The sequence below is a fragment of the Alexandromys fortis genome, unplaced genomic scaffold, assembly GCF_014885135.2.
Source record: "Alexandromys fortis isolate MF-2015 unplaced genomic scaffold, M_Fortis_MF-2015_v1.1 scaffold_130, whole genome shotgun sequence".
NCBI classification, from domain to species: Eukaryota; Metazoa; Chordata; class Mammalia; order Rodentia; family Cricetidae; genus Alexandromys; species Alexandromys fortis.
In genome coordinates this window covers 4,861,197-4,877,970 of record NW_026068016.1, presented here as the reverse complement: position 1 = coordinate 4,877,970, position 16,774 = coordinate 4,861,197, and the positions used below count along the sequence as shown (strand labels likewise).

Genomic DNA, 16,774 nt, shown 5'->3' with positions numbered 1-16,774 from the left:
TTTTTTCAGTTAGAATTCCATTAGATAAAAGGCCTTTGGATTGGACCTGTAGCCAAGTTACCACTGCTCTTGATTCTCAGCTGGCAACGGGATGACTCAGCCTCTAGAATCTTATGAGCAGTTCGTTATAAGCACAGCTCTCTCTCCCCATCTCTCTCCTCTTCCACTCTTCCTTTCCTTCTTGGTCTCCCCCCGCCATCTCTGGTTTTGCCTCTCTGGAGAACCTTAACTAATATATACATTGTACCCTAAGGTTATCTTATCCATTTTCTTGATTCATTTCCACCGATATGCTAGTGATTCGCAGACTCTTTCAGTGTGGATTTCCTCATGGCCACAAGCTGTGATCTGGATGTAAAATGTCCTCTACAGGCTCTATTTGAACACTTGGTCCCAACTCATGGAGGTGCTTTGAGAGGTTATAGAACTTTTGGAAGTGGGACCTAGCTGAAGGGAAGAGGTTAATGAAGGGTGGGTCTTGGAGATATATGTAGCCCAGCTCCACTTCCTGTCTGGTCCCTTTTTCCTGATCTGTTGAGATGTGAGAACCCTAATTCCCCAGCTCCCATGAGCTCCACTATGCATCACCCTCTGTGGCAGACTGTCCCCTTTCAAACCATGAGGGAAAGTCAATCACCCTCCTTAACTTGCTTCTTTAAGGTATTTTGTCACTGATGAGAACAGGAACTGATGCAGGACACTTTTTAGCCACAATAAGTATGTTCGTGAATATTCTACCTCATTTCTTTTTCCTCCTTGGGGCTTTTGTAGTTTGCGCTTTTGGCATGGCTCATGAACATCAGTCTCCACACTAAGTGTCCTCGGTATTGCTCATTCTGAGTTTTAAGTTTCACCCCAGGGTTTCTGCCTCTCAGGGGGTTGTTGCCCAGAGGAGCACTCGGGTGCTGCAACCCCAGACACACAAAGAGCTGGAAATATACAAGCTAAGATGAAACTATACTCTGGCTTATTCTATCTGGGTGAGAGCCGCACAGGAGAGACAGGAACGCATGCACTCAACATCCACCACCCCAGTTCCCTTCCTGAGAGGGAGTAAGGGGCAAAGACAGAGAGGAATCACAAAACACACAGAGGGTAGCTGACAGTCAGGAGGGGACACACATAAAGCAAGGAAAAAGAGAAGATTTGTCAAAGATTGCAGGCAGAGAAGAGAAGATAAACAAGGAGTCAGGTAAGGATCCTCTCCCGCTTTTCATAAGCCTTTTCCTCCATAACTCAGCAAAGCCTCTACATACACTCAAGTGTGGTTGCTTTAACCCACAGAGCCCTCCTTATGGTGGCCTCTTGAACAAGCTGTAGAACCATCACTAGACAACCAGCTCTTGACCTGTGCCATCACTCTGAGCTAAAATAAGCCTCTTTATCAGTCCCAGCCGCTGCTACTTTTGTTAGAGCAACAGAAAAAGTGAATATAGTCAGTGATGCCTAATAGTTTTTCATATTCTTATTGGCTGTCCTCTGGAGAAATGTCTGTTCAGCTCTTTTTCCTTTTTCAACTTTGCTGTTGTTGTTTCGAGATTTGGTCTCACTATGTAACCCCAAGTCGCCTGGAATTTGCTAAATAGACAGGGCTAGTTTTGAATGTATCCACTTGTCTCTGCCTTCTGAGTATTAGGATTATTTTAAGTTAAAGGATTTCCCTTCTTGCTTTTGAGCAATTTTAGTCTCATACAGCTTGGGTATTTACTCTTTACCAGATACGTGATTTTTCAAATATTTTATTTTGTTTCATATGGATTTTAGGTTGTGTCTTCAATTTCTGTGAAAAATAATATTGGAGATTTGATGAAGAGCTCAGTGAATCAACAGATTGTTTGAACTCTGGAAATTTCAACAATCAACATGTTTATTTGGTATCCAGTAACTTTGCTCAATCCAATTATAAGTTCTTCCATATAACAAGCTTAATAAAGATCCAGAGACAAAATTTGGGGTTCAACCTGAAGGTCAGAAAAGCAAAACAGCCAGTCACTGGCTCTTACCTCTACCTCAGTCCATAATAGTGATCCTGCTTCCAGGAATCTCAGAATGAGACTGAGCCTGAGAGCTGTGTCCTCCCGTTTTATAATCCTCTCTAGGGCTGGGATTAAAGGCATGCACCACCACCACCCGGTTTCTATGGCAAACTAGTGTGGCTACTGGGATTAAATGTGTTTGTCATCACTGCCTGGTCTGTAAGACTGACCAGTGGGGCTGTTTTACTCTGGTCTTCAGGCAAGTTTTATTTATTAAAATGCTAATGAAATATCACTATACTTCCAGATTTTCTATGTGTATGTCTGTGTTTGTGTGTGCATGCATGCATGTGTGTTTATGCATGTGTTAGTATGCCTTCATAATATGTGTATGCATATGTGTGCCTGTGTGCATTTGTGGGTGTGCACCTATGCATTTGTACCTCTCTGTGTGGATGTGCATGGCACAGTTTTAGAGTTGTGTCTTTAAAAGATTGTGGATTTTAATTTATATTTTCCCATTTAACTTATTTCCAAGTAGACAGCCTTTTCTTCCTGTTATCTAAATCCACCAGCTAGGACTTCAGCTACTGTATCTAGCAGAAGTGGCAACATTAGGCATTCTTGTGTGCCTGATCTTTTTTTTTTTTTTTTTTTTTTTTTTTTTTTTTTTTTTTTTTTTTTTTTTTTTTTTTGTCCCTGATCTTATGACAAAAACCCTTCCGCTTCTTACCAGGGAGTATATCAGGTGAGGCTTTTTATGTGGCCTTTATTCAAGCCTACTTTTGGTCTGGATACTTCTATCCATCCCTACTTGACGGAGAACGGTGGTCTTCTTTGAGTGCTGTGCTTTTCAAATTCTGTTAAACTAAATTTTGAAACACAAACTAGCTTCAGTGGCACTAGTGTCTGTACCTGTCATCTAGGGAACTTGCCAAGTGGAAAGACCTCAACTTCTCTGGCCCCTCACAGTCAGGAATTTACTACCAACTTCAAGTTGTAAAGGTTTGCAGAGTTTTGTGGGGGTTAAAATGTGTTTTCCCCCTAATTAAGAAGTAGTTCAAAACTATATATAATGTGGCAAGTCTCAAGAGAGATAGAGAATAAAAGAGATATTGTCCTTAATTCTGCCTCTTGTTATTTAAGTTGGTTACTTTTTAGATGTTCCTTACTTTAGTTACACGTAGTATTTTTCTTCTGGGGCTGTGGGGAGAACATCCCCTGTGGGAGGCTCACAGGGATACAGGACTTGAAGCTATAGACTTTGATAATTCTTTTGCTTTAAATAACTTCACCTTGAGGGATTGGAGCGACGTCTCAGTGGTTAAGAGCACTGGCTGCGCTTCCAGATCTGGGTTCGAGTCTCGGCAACTATATGGTAGCTCATGATCATCTGAAATTGCAGCTCCAGGGGATCAGGAACCCTCTTCTGGACACCATGGACACCAGGAACACATGTTGCATACAGACATACATGCAGGCAAAACACCCATACATATAAAATCTTTAAAAAATATTCTGAAATTTTATTCCACTCTGTAGACACTACGTGGGACAAGTTTTTAAACTATTTTTAGACCTTTGTCTAAAACATTTTAGACTTATTATCTATTTTAGACTTATAATCTTCTAACCTCAATTAAGGCAATAATGGTAATCTCCTGCACACGTGCCCACAGGTCAGCTTGATCTAGACTCACCCATGCACATGTGCCCACAGATCAGCTTGATCTAGACTCACCCATGCACACGTGCCCACAGGTCAGCCTGGTCTAGACACATTCCTGCATATATGCCCCCAGGTCAGCCTGATCTAGATGCACCCCTGCACATGTACCCACAGGTCAGCCTGATCTAGATGCACCCCTGCACACGTGCCCACAGGTCAGCCTGATCTAGACACATCCCTGCATACATGCCCCCAGGTCAGCCTTGTCTAGATGCACCCCTGCACACGTACCCACAGGTCAGCCTGATCTAGATGCACCCCTGCACACGTGCTCCCAAGTCAGTCCAATCTAGACACACCCCTGCAAATGTGCCCCCAGGTCAGTCTGATCTAGACACAACCTCATTGAGACTCTCTCACCAGGCAAGTCTTCATTGTGTCAAATGGACAACTAAAATTAACCACCATGGACGAGCAAGATGGCTCAGTGAGTAAAGGTACTTGCCACCAAGCCTGTTGAGCTGAGCTTGATCCCTATGACCCACATGCTTGGAGGAAACAAATCCCCCAGGTAGTAGTTATCCTCTGACTTTCAGACATGCACTGTGGCAGGAGTATACATAAAGCACACACACACACACACACACACCCCACTGAAAATTACCAGTCAAACAAATCCTGAAACTTGGCCATCACAGACTCCATACAATTTACTCCACAGACTTCACACATGAATAGCTGCTTTCCAGGAGAGGAACAAGTTGAAACTGCTCCTCTTGGCCATGAGTCTCTTATAGTGGAAAAGCCTACGGGTGCCTTAAATCCAGCCTTGATCTTTGCCTGCTGTCCTTCTGCTCTGAGAGTAGTCGCCCTGTGCCAGCTGCGCTGTCATCTTCTCTGTATAATACCCAGACAACTTCCTGCTTCTGGACTCTGTTCCTCGCTTTCTCAAAGCCCACACTGCTTCCTGTCATCCACCTCTTAGAGACTTGAGAACTGACCCCCTTTCTCACTGGAACTAGGTCTCATAGCATCTGTTAACTTATTATAGACACAATAGGGCTTAATGCTTGGCCAAACATCATATACATAGCAAATATTTTTGGAATTATTGAATGCATTTTGGATATTCTCTTGCTTACATTGAAATCTGCTTTATATTTGAGATACAGTGACACAAGTCCCAGATTTCATTGTCTTTCTTCTCCCTGTTTGAATTCTATATCTGATTCTATGCTGTAATTTTACATATGACGTTTCTAATCTTCACAGTGGTCTCCCGGAGCATCTATTGTCTTTTCTTCTTTGTGTAGCAGGAGTTGAGGGTCTTCAGGCTCCTTAGTTCCTCTAGAGTCAGCAGCTGACCTCCCTTCTGGGTGAACTCACTCCTACTAGCACCAAGTCCTGGCCTGGTTCTGAAGTTCCTAGATGTGTTTGTTCTGACCTTCCTATAAATGTGATCCTATCCTGATAGTCACCTCATCTCTGTCTGCACCAGGTGGCACAGAGCAATGAGGGAAGAAAAACCCTAAGAAGTTGGAGCCAATTAAAGGAGATGGGAAAGCCAAGGGTATCTCCACATTTGGGAGGGGTGACAGAGAAGTCTCACTTCGAGAACTCAGGCGGGCATTCCCAAGCATTCAACGGTTGACTGCAGGCATCTCTTAATTTCTCTGAATCCCAGTTCCCCCATCTTTTCTATGAGTATACATGTATCTCACTTTTGAGACACGGTCTCATACTGTAGTTGAGGCCTACCCTAAATATGAACAGTCCTCATGACTCAGCCTCCTGATTGCTGAGCTTGTGGACAGGAGCCACCACAGCTGGCTTATGAGCTCAGGTTTATCTGACTCTCATGCTTGGCGACTCATGGATCACATGTTACAATGCATGTGCTTTGTAAGAAATAGGCATAGCCATGTTGGCATGATCAAATACATTATTGTGGGTGTCAGATTGCAAATGGAGGTGCTGACTTCTTGAGTAGAGTATTCTTATTCCATGGCTCCCAAATTATGGCTCACGGCCAACTCTGACTGGCCTCCTGTTTTTATATAACTTGTGAGGAAACAATTTTTTATATTTTAATTTGTCTTTAAAAGAAAATGACTATGACATAAAACTATTACATAAAATTCAAATCTCGGTGTCTATAAACAGAGTTCATTAGAACATAGCTGAGCACATTTGCTTATAGACCGTCCAGGGCTGCTTTTGTACTGCAGCAGCAGAACGGGTAGCTATGAATGACTGTAGCCATATTGAGTTCATACATTTACTCTCCGACTCTTCAGGAAGAAGCTCAGTGTCCTCCTTTTCTTGTTGAAAACTCCCAGAAAGAAAGGGGACTGCAAAGAAACCTCGTTTTTCACCTTTAATTTGTTTGCTGAATTCTTTTGCTTGGTAGTAAAGATAACATGAACATGCACCGTCTTTCCCACACACTTTTCTGTGTGGAAATGACAAGCTCACTGAAGCGCCAATGGAACATTGAAAGTCAGGCAAGAGGGAAGTTCCCGTCTCCAGTTTCCAGCCCCCCTGCACGTGTTGAATGATGCCTGTCTCTGCTGTTGAAACTCCAAATGCTCGTTATCGGGATCTTCAGACAATTGCTCAGCTGGGCTTCACCACGCCCTTCACTCATGTTTCTTCTGTTATTGATAGTGGTTATTGTAGAGTAATGACTTCTTGGCCCCACTCTTTCTTCTCCTGGGCTGCCTTGGTGCTCCACCGCCCCCTCCCTCCCTGCTCTCTGCTCTCCAGGGTGCTTCGAGTGAAGCATTCTGCTTGATCCTAAGAAGGGAAACAAATAAGGCACCAGGTTAAAGGAAAACTATCGCAGGAAGAAAATGAACACAGCACCTTGGAAGTCATTCCCTGTCCCTTTCCTGGGTCTTCTCCTAATGCATTGAATAGTAGCTAGAACTCTGTTGGCACACAAAAATATTCTCTACTCAGCTAGTAATGGCAGGGGAGTGCTTTTGCTTTCTGTTGCATTTCTAAATGGCCTGTTGGGGCATTCCTCTAATCTCAGCATTCCACAGCAGAGGCTGGCAAATCTCTGAGTTCAAGGCCAGCCTGGTCTACGTAGAAAGTTCCAGAACAGCCAGAACTGTGTAGAAAGACCCAGTCTCAAAAAAGGTCATTGTTGTCATTTTGTTAATATTGTTGATATTTTTAGTATATTCCATGCAAAAAAGAAGTTCAGTGTATCAAGTTAACAAGTTAGTGCAATATTGTGAAATGTAAGTAGGAGATGGCTATTTATATCCAATTCTCTTTTTTTCCTAGTGAGAAGCTGGATGGAAAAGCTAAAAGACAAGGTAAGGAGCATCTCTTCTTCCCTTTGATTTTTACTGAAGGGTAAATAGGAGATCTGCGGAGCAGTGGAGCTCCCACGTGTTACCATTCAGGAAGTTATATGTATACATACAGACATACATATGCATGTAATATCTGTCATAACCTTGGAGGAAAGCTATGACAAGCATAAGAGAGTGTGGAGGGAGGAAAGGGAAGGGATGAATGTTGTATTTAAATTACATTCTAAAACAACAACGATAATAATAATAATAATGGATCTTCAATTTGCTGCTCTGGGCCTCCCTCAGAAAGAGATATTCCCTTCAGATTCCTTTACTGGGAACACAGAAGACAGGCACTTTATTCTCTGGATTCCCAGCACCTTTCCTCCCCACCTCGTTTGTGTGTGTGTGTGTTGGGGGTATACATTCATATGTGTGTAAAGCCATGTGTGTTTATACATGAATGGAGGCCACAGATTGAGTCAAGTATCTTCCTCTATCACTCTCTATCTTATTCTTTTGAGGCAGGATCTCTCACTGAACCCAGAGCTGATGGATTTGGGGTACACTGGCAGCCAGCAAGCCCTAGTAATTCTCCCATCTCCACTCCTTACAGCACTGGGGTTACAGTCATGAGAGAGACCTACCATCCACTTGCAATGTGGGTTCTGGGATCTGAACTCAGATCCTGTAGCTGCACAGCAAGAACTCTCAAAACATGATTTTTTTTTAGGTGTGTTTATTTTATTTTATGTATATGAGCATTTTGCCTTAATGTATATGAACTGAAGTCACGGACAGTTGTGGGTCACCATGTGGGTACTGGGAATGGAGCCTGGGTCCTCTGCCAGAGCAGCCAGTGCTCTCTCTCAATCACTGAGCCTTCTCTTCAGTCCCAAGGAGCAAGACCCCTTAACCACTTGAGCCATCATCCCCTTATTGTGACAAATGTATAAGCATTTACTGTGAGTGATATGTCCAGCTGAATAACACCCTTGATCTACATGGTAGAGTTTCTTTTAGGGGATGTTGGCAGTGTTGCTCAGCTCTGCCTGTGGAACAGGAAGCTACCCTAGGTGTGTACTTACTGCAATGATGCTTCTCACAAGGCTCTAGCAAGCTACCCTGTCTAGACGGGCGGCTGTGGAAAGTGCTTCCCTCTCCTGTACACGTTTAGCCCACCGAATGGTGGTATTAATTCCTTTCCATGTGCACACTTTTATTTTCTTTGATTTTCAAGCCTCTCCAAGTTTCCACATTGGGTAGCTTTGTAGTTTTAACTGCAACTGCTCCTCAAAATATTGGTGGAAGCCTTAGTTCCTTGGTGCAGCCAGTGTCAGACTCCATTAGCTCAGCTCGGCTCAGCTTTAATTGGGACTTCGGTTGCTTGAAAACCTTTTTAATGGCCAGGCATTTAATTGCCCTCAGTTCCCCAGCCTCAAAACATCTCGGCTTATGGCTTTCCATATATTTTGTTTTATTATTTGAGCCAGTTTTCCTATAATGGAATTGATAGTTTTTAATTTTGCTACAATTTAATGTTAAAAAATGGGATATTCAATTGCAATTAAAATTATGGGATTATAATAGTTCTCACTATCCTTTTATTTCTCAGTAAAATGTACATATATGTAGCTTTTTAGAGTGAGGTTATTTTGTTTTCATGCATCTGAAAAGTGGTAAAGGAAACTTCCAGGCTGCTGAGGCTGGTGGCTGCCATCTTTGGTGTTTGTTGTGAGTCTAGTTATGTCAAAGGATACGTTCAGATGGACAGAAAGATTTAGAAAAATATTGTAGGGGAAGCCCAGCCCAAGGGGGCGTGTTCATCTCTGGCTAATGTTTACGTATAAATCTGGCGTGAGCCCCGCTGGTCCCTTTTTTATTTCCTGGTCATCGTTGGAACCCTGGTTTTGTAAGCTCTCCTGTTCTTCACCTTAATAAAGCTGATATTAAAGCTAGCCTGATTAATCCTATTTGCCGGTTGTTTACGCCCCTACAAAATATCATGAGAAAGATTTCTAAAATTTATTCCAAAAACAATTAAAATAGGCTTAAAATTTGGCAGAAAGCTGCATTGAGGTTAGATATTTTAAACTTTATAATCTGTATGTAAATATCAGTTCTTACTAGTTACCCTTTTCAGAAGCAATTTGCAAGCTACTGCCTCTGATGGAAGTCACTGAATCCCTTAGACAAAAACTAAACACCTATTGAACTGAGTTCTTTAGTCAAGCCAGAATACCCTCTCAGTCTAGTCTCATGAGTTGTTCTGATATCAGGCCTCTGTTAGCTGTGGGAGCTTTCGGAAAGAAGGTGTTTTCAAAAGTCCTGGTTTGTTTCTTTTGTTGATTTTTCGGGTTTTGATGTTAATATTAAAGTCAATTTTGAGTAACAGGAAGTTCCTGCCCAACACAGCTGTAGTCAGAGGTTCCTGGGTAGAGCCACAGAAACATGCCAAACTGCTTCAGTTTTATTATATATCATTTTGACCTTCATTCGCAAGTAATTCATGATTCTGGATGGCATGTCCAACTCAGCTCTCTCCACATGAATCTGTATGGCCTTGATGTCTTAGGGTTACTATTGCTGTGATGAAACACCATGACCAAAAAAACAACTTGTGGGGTGGTATATGGCTTAGACTTTGACACCACAGTTCATCATTGGAGAAAGTCTGGACAGGAATTCAAACAGGTCAGGAACCTGGAGGCAGAAACTGATGCAGAGGACATGGAAGGGTGTTGCTTGCTGGCTTGCTCAGTCTTCTTTCTTTCTTTCTTTCTTTCTTTCTTTCTTTCTTTCTTTCTTTCTTTCTTTCTCTCTCTTTCTCTCTCTCTCTCTCTCTCTCTCTCTCTCTCTCTCTCTCTCTCNCTCTCTCTCTCTCTCTCTCTCTCTTTCTTTCTCTCTCTCTTTTTTTGTTTTTAGTTTTTAGAGACAGGATTTCTCTGTAGCTTTGGAGCCTGCCCTGGAACTAGCTCTAGTAGCCCAGGCTGGCCTCGAACTCAAATGATCCACAGTGCCATTGGACCAGCATCCTCAAAATCCCAGGAGCTTGTCAGAAATGCAGATTCTCAGAACTCACTCTAGAGCTGAGTTAGAAACTCTGAGGATGTGGCCCAATAGTCTGTGTTCCCAAGCCTGACAAGTCCCTCTGACCTGTGCTCCCATTGGCGAGCTACTGCTACATAGAAAACACAAGGCTCAGAACAGCAGATCTGAGGCAGGGCATTGCAGTATGTGTTTGCTTATTTGTTTGTTTTTTGAGACCGGGTCTTACGTAGCCCCGGTTGACCCCTACCTCACTATGTAGCTAAGGATGGCTTTTGTTTTCTGATCTCCGTGCCTCTACCTCTCAATGCTGTGATTACAGGTATGTACACTATGCTTGGTTTAATGTGGTGCTGGGGGCTGAACCCAAGAACTATGACCTCAGTGCCTTTCATGGGCTTTTCTTATAGCTTGCTTGAAAACAGATGCTTCTGAACAAATGTATTTTCTTAAAAAATAATTTCAAAGGCAAACACATAAATGCAAGCATGTCTAGTGAGATTTTTGTTTACCATATATTTTAGATGCTTAGACTTTAAAGGGAATGCTGTACAATTCATAGGCCAGAAATAAAAATAAGAATGGCACCAAGAACATCCCTCCCACCTTTAGCCTAGTTGCATCAACTGCTAACATTTACCACCTTGGAGCTTTCATTTGTGAAGACATTCTCCTCCTTATTCCTACCTGAACCATCTGATGATAAATTGCACAGACTATAATTTATTTATTCCTAATTCTTCAGTGCATAGTTTCTGAGAATAAGAACATTGTGTTGTCAAATCTGACTGTAGTTAGCTACAGTATATTTATGGTCCCTGGTATCTGCAGTGCAACTTTTTTAACAGACTCAAAGTGACATTCACAAAAATATTTCTCCTCTAAAATGAAATCCCATCAATTATGTAACATATCCCTTATCATACTTCTCCCATTTCCTTTCTTCGTTTTGTAGCTGTCTTTCATTTTTCATAGTACACATATTTATGAAGATGCAGATTTTTATATAACATAGAGTGCCCATCACTTTAGGCTTGCTGGCTGTTTCATCATGGTTAGACCCACTTTGCACAGTCTTGGTTGGAACAACACATGGGTAAACTGTGTGCTCTGGACACCTTTTCTATATGCACATGCACAGCCAGTGGTTTTAAATGAAGAAAATCTACTAGGCAAAATTAAAAACTTAAAAAAATAAGTGCACGCTTTCTTATTTTATTTCTGAAGAATATAAGCGATGGGCATCTCTGGGGAAGACGTTATTTTGGCTTAGCCAGCTTTAAAGGACAAGTGGTTACATAGTATTGGAAGGTGGCCTGACCACTTCATTCCCATTCTACAGTTTACTTGTGACTTTAAGGTAAAGAAGATACCATTTAAAAAGTGAAGGATATAATTAAATTTGTTTGTGTGTGAAATATGAAGAAAATGATATATTTTGAATACCCACATTGTTGGTATGGATTTAAGCTATATATCTGCAGAAGGTTCAGGCAATGTTTGACAAGTTGATATTCCAAAGAATAGAATGTTTTCCTCTGAATGCATAACTTATAAAAAGTTCATTAATGGGTCTAAAATTTGATTATTCTTCATATTAAATAGGTGTTACATTTCAATGCACTGAAAATATTGATTTTTAAAAATTCTCTATTTTTTATGAAAGTACCAAAAGTTTTGCATTGTCCAATATTTCTCTATATGGAAGATGACTGAGTTTTTATAACACTCAATGGATCTGCAAGAATTTTAGAAAAGCTGATTTTTCTACAAAGTGAATGAATTTGTTGAAGAATGAACAAATCCCTGGGTGGGATTTGTTTCACCTTTGAAAACAATACTTTGATTTAAAAGAATCTCATTGTTCTTAAATTAATGAAAAAATTTTCATATTTTGCCCCAATTTGAAACTCTGGCATATGAGAGCGGTGATGGAGATGCTGAGCATAGACAAGGGTGTGAGGCTCTGTGAGGCCCTGTGAGGCCACCTCTGCTGCTCCACATGCAGGGTTAGAGGAAGAAGAACAGCCTACAGACCTCGGTGCTTTCAGAAAACCTCCCCCCCTTACCCCCATCTGTCTGAATAGTTTTCTAGATTAGAAATTAGTCCGGAGCTAGGAAGATGACTCTGTGGTTTAAGAGCATTTATTGCTCTTGCTGAGGACCAGGTTCTATTCCATAACCCATGTGGTGGCTTACAACCATCTCTAACTCTAGTGCTAGGTGTGATGGATGTCTTCCGTCCTCTCTTGGTGACGCACATACACTCAGACACACATATACACATCACACAGAGAGGCAGAAATTAAACAAACAAATCAAAAATGAAAAAGAGGAAGACTCATCCTCTTTCATAAAAACACCTGTCTACTCATTCTAGATTTTAAAGTTAAAGCTGTGATGTATTTTGTCCAGTAGGGGTGCACCCTTTTGCTCTCCCATGAAAAGGTTCTGCTCTCCCATGAAAAGGTTCTGGGCTAGTGTATACCCCTGCAGCCCACAGGAGCTTTACTGCAAAGATCTACCTCAGGACAAGGGCCTTGTTCCAAGAGTGGGTGGAGCTATTGGCTGGAACACTGGGATGTGCAGGGACCATGCTTTTCTCTCAGGACTGAGGTGTCCATAGTGACCTTCAGTATGCTTGAAACACCTGAGGCTCCTTGGGAAGTAGCCATGTTGCTGGCAGCGATCTTTGTGCCCTTTTTGGTCACCGCTTCCCTGAGCCTGAGGACACTCTGTTTTGGTCTTGTTCATTGGCCACATTGCTTCACTCAGAGATCCACTTCACATGCATGTGCCTGCTCCTTGTCCTTGGCTCCCAACAACTAACCCACTTCTTAATTCCTGTGCCTTAATCCCTGCCCCTTTCCTTGCTCTTCATGATGTTCTCGCCTTCTACTCGTGTACACACTTATCTTTCATTTTTTATTGTAATATAGCTGAGAAGAGTGTGAGACACAGTGTGGAAGGGAGGGCAAGAGAGTGAGACATCCCCCTTCACCCTCCAAGGAACACAGTATTCCAGAGGACACTTCAGCTCCTTGGCATGCGACTCAGGCTGTTTTCAATTTATTGCATTTTAATAGCCCTGGCATTCTCAGAAGCCCACTCCATCCATCTTTAGTACAAATTATATTTCTGTCATCAAAAATTGATGTTGACAAATGTGCATAATCAGGTGGCTGGAGGGGCCACTGGGTCTGGCTGATTTATTTCAGAACTTACTTCTAAGGGTTTTGAAATATCAAAAAAAAAAAAAGGTTGTTATTTTTCTCTGTTGCTTTCTTCCTCCAAAGCCCCAAAGCAGAACCTTTGTTATAGGTTTTCTTTTAAATTATAATATAGCAGACAGAAGGATTCAAAGCATCTCAAAACCTGCTGCTATGTACAGGGACAGGGAACCCAGAATCCGGTGGTCCATGTAGCATTCTGATACTTGTCTCTCTCCTCCTCCGTTCAGGCTGGCTATATGTCTGGAATGCTGGTGCCTGTTGGGGTAGGGATAGCTGGAGCCTTGTTCATCTTGGGAGCACTCTACAGCATTAAGGTCATGAATCGCCGAAGAAGAAATGGCTTCAAAAGGCATAAAAGGAAGGTATGCAAGAAACAAAAGCAAAGCTAATCGGTTGCAGAGAGTTCTTCCCTGCTTGCCTAATTTGCCTGATAAAGTACAGAGAAGTTAATGGTGCAAGAAAGCCTTCTGTTGAGGCGTTTTGTATTATCTGCTCCCCATCCTTTAGAGTGGGTCTGCTCCTTGGCTTTGCAGAGAAAGAATTTGATGCTTTCCTGTCTTCTTCCCCCAGCAGAAAGAATTCAACAGCATGCAAGACAGAGTGATGCTGCTAGCGGACAGCTCGGAAGACGAATTCTGAATCGGACTTGGGTTTAATGCAATGACATCATTGTTTCAATTTTTATTTGAGGGCAAAAAGAAAATAAATAAATGGCAACAATATCTCACCGCCTTGCTGCTACTGGGCCTCTGACCAGCCTTCGTCTCTGCTGGAGAGTAGATTTTTCTTGTGCTGAGCAGTGAAGACGCCCTGTATACGAAATGTAGCATGCAGTGTTCAGTTATTCTGCAGTGTTTGCCCTCACCAAGGGCTGCAGTTCAGAAGCACAGAGCACACATGTTCAGTAGGAGTAGCTGGGTTGGGTAAAGTAAATACCTTGTATTTTTTAAACCTTTTAGTCTCAGATTTTATTTTTTCGTCTTTTAGTCTCACTGTTCATAAGAAAAAAAATGCACTAAAAATTGTACACTAAAGAGCCCTTAGCCTTAATTTACGCTTGCTTTCTTAAATACTGTTAGTCCAATGGGTGTGATGGAAGATTCTTGTTTGCTTATCATTACAAAATATTCCATTGGTATATTACTGAAATTAACTGAGAAGGAAAGAAAAGGATGACATGAAGATAAGGGTGTGTGGGCTTCCAGAGTGTTTGTCCCTGCTCCTTGGTTCTGTATTCATGTGGCATTACTGTGGTAAGTCAGAGGATCACTTTTCACGTCTACGATCTCACTATGGAAGGAGTGGGCCACCAGTGGACTTCTTTGGCTTTACTAGAAAAGACAGGCATTCTTTGGTAGAAGGTGACCCAGTGGCCTGAGTCCTCATGTGTAAATAAGCTCTCGCTGTCACGCATGTGGGATGATGAGCTAGTAGATCCTTTCTCATTTGTCTTGGAATGCAATTCCCTCTTCTACACCAAATAACGCATTCAAACACAATGTTTGAATCTGGGTATTTGGGGATTTTAGTGCATTGCATTGAGCAGTATGGCTTGGGTCAGTTCCAAGGATAGATAAAGGTTACCAGTAGTGCTGTTACCATGGAGAATTTGTTCATAGACATTAAAGCCTATTCTACTCAGACAGGGTCTATTTGATTACTCCTTGTAGCTTCTGGGTGGGAAAGAACATATATTTTTTTCCATTCTACTGAAGATGGAACATAAGCGGAGGAGAGAAAGAATTAATCATCAGTTACATCTGCGGACTCAGCATGAGGACCACCTTAAACCCAAACTATGTGCTGTATTTTCAGTTCTGTGCCCTTTCCCCCATGCTTTGAAAGATACGAATGAATTTTTCCCACAGGTTCTTCCATCCCACATGGATTTATGTATCATTTCTAGAGAACGAAAAGAGAAATGGAACCCATTTTTGAATGATGGTTAGCTCTCTCTCTCTCTCTCTCTCTCTCTCTCTCTCTCTCTNTCTCTCTCTCTCTCTCTCTCTCTCTCTCTCTCTCTCTCTCTCTCTCACACACACACACACACATACACACACACAATATTTTCATCAAGTAAGTTTAACTCTTTTGATCAAGAAAGCAACTGTGTAAAACTGATAAGGGAAATGAAAAGCTCGATGGAGACAAACAAAAACTAGAGTTCCTAGATGGGGTTGAAGTCAGATTTTTTTAAAGTAGACCAGGAACGTAAGTGATGACTTTCATGGGTGAGTCAGTCTCACTGGGAGAACTGTCCTGCTTCCGAGTAAGTGGTGCTTTCTAAGAGCAGACTCTTGCTGTGCTCCTCAGGCTTCAAGTCAGCGAGCGCGAGGGGACATTGTACCTGCATTCTTAACAAGATGTATATGGCAAACTAACAATAGGTTCTTCTAATTCAAGGACACATGGGCGATATGGATGGTCAGTCATGCCTAGAACTGCTCAACCTGTAGCTTTAGATTAGCTCAGGGCTGCCTCTTCAAACTGCTGCAATATAAAGGCCATGAGGAACAGTCACACGTTCACAGTGAGGATGACATGTGTGTGACTGTGTCCTCTAGCAGCGATGTCTACATCCTGTCAGCACATGTGAGCACGCATAGAAAAGGGGTTTCTATAGACCACAGCATATTTCTGTACAAACCTACTTCACTCTCTGTATAAAGAAATGTGCTACACATTAGTCTATTCCTCAGTGCTAAAAACAAGAGAAAAAAGTCCTGGTCCTCTGACACGGATGTGGGAGGACGGTCTGCTGAGTGAAATAAACCAGATCCATAAGAAGTGCTGCCTGAGTCTAAAGGCCATGAACCATCTAAGTGGTCATGTTCAGAAACCCGTGTGCATGATGGTTGCCAAGGATGAGGAAAGGGGGCAGAGGGAGGTATGAGGAGGTGTTGGTTGGTGGTATTAAGTTATGAAGCTGAATAGGTTCTAGACATCGGTTGGACAGTGTAGCACCTACAGGTAACAATGCAATATTGTACAGCAAATCTCGTATAGGCAATAATGCGATATTGTACAGCATAGCACCTATAGGCCATAGTGCAATATTGTACACTATAGCACTTATAGGAAATAATGCAATATTTACACTATAGCACCTACATGCAATAATGCAATATCGTACACTATAGCGGCTATAGGCAATAATGCAATATTGTACAGCATAGTGCCTACAGGCAATAATGTAATATTGTACAACATAGCACCTATAGGCAATAATGCAATATTGTACAAGATAGCGCCTACACTTCAATGTGTTCACACAAAATCTTGTTAAGATAGTGGGTATTATGTTAAATATTTTTACCATGAAACTAAAAGATGAAGGAGAGTAGGACTCTGGGAAAGGACACTTTCCCTAATCACCCTAAGGAAGACAAAAGAAAAGAAAAGATAAATGAGAGAAGCTACTAGAAAAAAAGAACAGAAGGCAGACTGAGGAGAGGAAGTTTCTGCCATGCTTTTGGTCCCATTTGCTATAATCAGAAGGTAATATTTTTATTTTGAACTTCTTTAATTTTTCTATCTTCT

At 41.8% G+C, this 16,774-nt stretch overlaps 1 protein-coding gene across 1 annotated transcript in view; it reads left to right on the top strand.

The window, feature by feature from the left end:
* The window catches only part of Armh4 (armadillo like helical domain containing 4), a 106,146-nt gene extending 90,936 nt beyond the window's left edge, over window positions 1-15,210 (top strand). Inside the window, exons 6-8 of the mRNA XM_050162345.1 lie at window positions 6,940-6,971; window positions 13,462-13,596; window positions 13,805-15,210. Of these exons, the coding sequence (XP_050018302.1) occupies window positions 6,940-6,971; window positions 13,462-13,596; window positions 13,805-13,873 (236 nt within the window). The 3' untranslated portion in view covers window positions 13,874-15,210. The remainder of the gene's footprint in view (window positions 1-6,939; window positions 6,972-13,461; window positions 13,597-13,804) is intronic.
* The last annotated feature ends 1,564 nt before the right edge of the window (window positions 15,211-16,774 follow it).